This window comes from Gavialis gangeticus, unplaced genomic scaffold (assembly GCF_001723915.1).
Source record: "Gavialis gangeticus isolate Ggan-Ray unplaced genomic scaffold, GavGan_comp1, whole genome shotgun sequence".
Classification (NCBI taxonomy): domain Eukaryota; kingdom Metazoa; phylum Chordata; order Crocodylia; family Gavialidae; genus Gavialis; species Gavialis gangeticus.
The window spans coordinates 63,535,251-63,539,411 of NW_017729022.1; the positions used below are offsets into that span (position 1 = coordinate 63,535,251).

At 50.7% G+C, this 4,161-nt stretch overlaps 1 protein-coding gene across 1 annotated transcript in view; it reads right to left on the reverse strand.

The window, feature by feature from the left end:
- The window catches only part of TRIOBP (TRIO and F-actin binding protein), a 59,278-nt gene that overhangs the window by 48,662 nt on the left and 6,455 nt on the right, over positions 1-4,161 (reverse strand). The window contains exons 2-5 of the mRNA XM_019515239.1: positions 3,819-3,975; positions 3,537-3,704; positions 1,132-1,274; positions 539-662 (exon numbers count right to left, since the gene is read on the reverse strand). Coding sequence (XP_019370784.1) covers positions 539-662; positions 1,132-1,274; positions 3,537-3,650 — 381 coding nt within the window. The 5' untranslated portion in view covers positions 3,651-3,704; positions 3,819-3,975. The remainder of the gene's footprint in view (positions 1-538; positions 663-1,131; positions 1,275-3,536; positions 3,705-3,818; positions 3,976-4,161) is intronic.

Genomic DNA, 4,161 nt, shown 5'->3' on the forward strand with positions numbered 1-4,161 from the left:
GAAGTGCTGGCTGTGGGCAGCACACAACCATTCTAGGCCTTCACTAAGCTTGGTAGGGAATGGCCAAGAAAGCCAGTTTGGAGAAGGTATTGGTTAGGGGGCAGGGCAGCAAATGGTATAGAGCAACGGTGCTGGAGATAATGAGACACTGCAGGCCTGGTGTCAGCCAGTGGGTATGGGGATGGAGGAAGTAGGGGAGGGACAATGGCATGAGAGTGGAGAATGAAGAGTGGGATGCCCAGCATTAGTTAGCTGATGTGCTATTTGGAGGACTTTACTTATGGGTATTAAAGGTCCTGTGGGCTTTGCCCTTTGGCAAGTATCTGTCCGCGTCCCCCTCCCCTCCACCATGTAATCAGCACCCTGCCAATTCCCCATAGGGGCATACTGACCCTGCCTCCCTGGGGTTCTTCGTGCCTCCGAAGGAGTCCGGGAAAGGTGGTGGGTGGTGGGAATAGGGGCGTGGGTTTAAGGCACAGGGGCAAATCAACTGGTCAGACCATAAGAGGAGAGGAAACTCCTTCTCCTTCAGCCTCACCCTGGAGAGTGTGGTGTCAGGTCCAGTACTGGTGCTGGCATCGGTGTTGATACTGGTGCTGGTCTCTCTGGGGCCATCTTCAGTCTTGCTGCTGAACTGGGTATATGCCAAGCTCTCCTGCCAGCTGAGGGACAGGCAAATCAATACACGTAGCTTGGGCTGAGGGGGCTGGATTGCTGAGTGCATAGGACAGTATCCTTGTGAATACACAATACTTCCCATGTGGCTGAATGAAGCCAGATTGACAATGCTGGAGACCCAAGTCCTGCATCTTGGGAGCAGGTCCAGCCTGGGTCTGTCAGTGGGCCTTGCTCCTACTCTGACACAGTGGAAGAAGAAGGCCCTTCAATCTCCATGGACCACACAGTCCTTAACCTCCACTGGGACTGCCAGTGAGGATCCCAGGTAGTTGAGGATGGCGAGTTCTCTCTATTCCATCTACTCCTTGCCCAGGGTGCAGGGATCCATAGAAAAACATCTACCTCCCCTCTGCTATCAGGCTACAAGCTTTGCTCCCCCTTTGTTATTCATACCATAGGGATCTGCATCAAGCAATGCTTCCAAGAGTTCTCCTCCCCAGGTGTAATACCTACCTCTCAGTCCTGCTTTCAGACCTTGCACACACGTAGAGCTCACAGCGGGGTGCTAAGATGCACAAGGGATCCCAGGGTCCACCGGGGTCTGGCCCACTTTCAGGATCACAGTATGGAGCCTCCACTGCATGTTCTTCTGGTGCCTGGGGGGTGGGGAAAGGGATGGGTAATCATGCCCCCTCTATTGCAAGGGCTAGTGGGAACCTTGCTTCTCTTATCATTATCTTCTTCCTCCTCTTCCAAGAGAAACATTTATTCCTACATCATCCAGTTCCCCAGCTCTTGGGGGACCTCTCAAATATCAGACCATCTCCAGGGGCCTTAGATCTTCTCTCTGTCAGGTAGTCTCTCACATTTAGGCTGCTTTCTCCCTCCCTGGCACTCGAGAGACGGGCTATTTGACTTTGGCCATCTCTCTCAGCCATAGTCACCCCATGCCAGAGATCACAGTGGAAGTTAGAGAGAAGGGAGTTGGGAGCACTGAATCCAACCAAACCCTGGAAGGGCAGGGCAGGGAAATGGAAGAGCTGAGGTGCTGAGCCTCAAAGGAAAAGGAGGGGACCTTTGCTGGGGAAAACCTGGGAATTAAGCTGATCAGATTAATGCCCTGTGAAAAGGTGTCTTCTCTCAGGCTTACCAGGCAAGCAGGAAATACCAGAGTTTGGTTCTGTGCAGTAGGCCAGTGTCTGATCACCTCCCCTCCCCCCAGCACAGTGCATGAGAACTGATGCCCAGGCTGGTGGGAGCTGCTTGTCACCTGGTCCTTCTCCACCCTGATGGATTTTTGACAAGGCGCCATGTGCAGCAGAGCAGGGTGGGAGGTGTACTCAGAATGGAGGCCTGGAGACAAAGCCCCTCTCGGACTGGCCCTGTGAGAGCTCTGGCATTTCCCCAGGGTGCTGGCCTCTCCTCCCCAACCCAGTTACCTTCACAGCTTACAAGCAGCAAGAGGGAAGGTTCGTAGCAGCCTAGCTGTCAGCGCCGCTTTCCCTCCATTGTCTTGCCCACGCCAGGATTCGCTCAGAGGAGACGGCTCTGAGCAGATCGCAGGCAGGGCAGAGGTAACTCTAGAGGCTCAGGGCCAGAGAGAGAGAGGGAGCCTCATTATTATTTCATAATCCTGGGCCAATCGCTCCCAGAGAACAATGAACAACACGAAACCCTGTGCTAACATGAAACCACCTAGCACCCCCCAGCATGGGATAGAGCATCACACTCCCCTAGCGAGCAGCAGGCCAAGCAGCCGACCGATGACACACCTGGCTGTCAGTGCTTCGGTACACTGAGCACTGTAGAAATGCACTGGATTGACAGCCCTGGGGATCAAAGTTAAGTTCTTAATCCTCCAGACAGGTACAGTGGAGTTGCTGCAATGTGAGCTTCACCAGCACTCAGCCCTGCTAACCCCTCGCCCTGGCTCTAGGGACAAGAGACAAGCTGAGTCTCCCTGATTCAGTTCTAGGTGCAGACACTGCCAGCAAGAGGACTGATCAGGGTCAGTGGCAGTGGTGTATTCCAGTGATTCTCAACCAAGTGCTGCGGCACCCTGGGATGTCTTGAGTTCCTTTCAAGGGTGCCACATGGTGCAACACAAGGTCAGCACTGTTAGGTGTGCAAACAAGATTCACAAGTTAAACCCAGAGATTTCAAATAGGAATTCACAATGTTAAAACCATTTTGCACTGTTGAGGTCTTTCTGAGTTCTTTGCAACAGGAGAATTGCTCTATTATTTTCCTGCAGTCAAAAAATTTGAGAAAACTGGGAGCTGTCCTTTTCTGAGGGGAGCTTCTGGTCTAATGAGGGGTGCCTTCAGTCTAAACAGATTTAGAACCACTGATATATTCAGTGATGTAGGCATCAAAAGCCATCAGAATTTCAGTGACCACTAACTTGGGCTGACGCATACAATCAACAGGCGAAAGGCTTGGAGTTCTTTCCGCTTTCAGCACCAATGCCTTTCCTTTTCCCACTGGCAAAGGGAAACATGGAACACACTCTTACTGCACACATTTCAGACTACAACCCAGTCACAACCTTGCATTAGGCCTTGGCGTTCTCGTCCTGCCCCCTTGCCTCCCAATCTCAGTCATGATCATCAATACCTCCTGCTGTTCTAGTCTTGGGATTCTGCATTCTGCTTCAGCCCATCCCTCCTTCCCCACCAATACTGGACCTCCATCAGGGATTATCAGAGCACTGGGACATGTTTAAATAACGGATCTTGTGCACTTCTGAAATCTCTTCCCTCTTACATCCTCTTCAGTGAAACCCAGAAAAACCAAAAAGTCCCTCTGGGCCTCTGTGCTGGGAATTTCCATTCAAGAAAACTCAGGCAGCCAAAGCCTAAAACAATAGGGCCTCTCATGAAAGATTCATAGCCCTCTGGGGCAGGTGATAAGCTCACCTGGTCATTGTGCTGGTGAACACCAGCAGCTTGAAAACAGTTCTGACATCGGTGCTTAGCGAATGCATTGGCCTCAAACTTCTCACAAAGAGCATTATCTACTGACTCTGCCATAGCCCACGACAGGGGCAGGAAGCTTCCTTAGGTGTGCTGTACTCCAGAGGTTGACTGGAAGAGAAAAGCAAAGATAAGAGGAGCAGAAGGCAGGACATTTCAAGACTCTGGTGTTCTGCCATGAGCCTTCTTTAGGAGGGGAAACTTTCTTTTCAGCGTGATGCTCACTGTCTCCAAAGGAGAATGCCTGAATCTTGGATTTTCTGAAGAAGTCATCTGCATATCAGCATTGACATGCAAGGAGGGCTCCAATCTGGGGTTCTTTCAGAAAAGGAAACTGCAACACCTCAGTTGTCACTGGCAGAATGCTTATCATTAGCGTGTTCTGTAGGAGGAAGGGAATATATTAATATCCTATTATTATACTGCCGGCATTTCTTATCCGGAGTTCCTTTAAGATGACAAGCAGGTAGATTGTCCTGAATGATTGTGTGCTCATACAAAATACCTACAAGCAATTAGGTAGGTTTCTAAAATTCTTAAGGCTTTCCTAAACTAATCTGTCAATGAA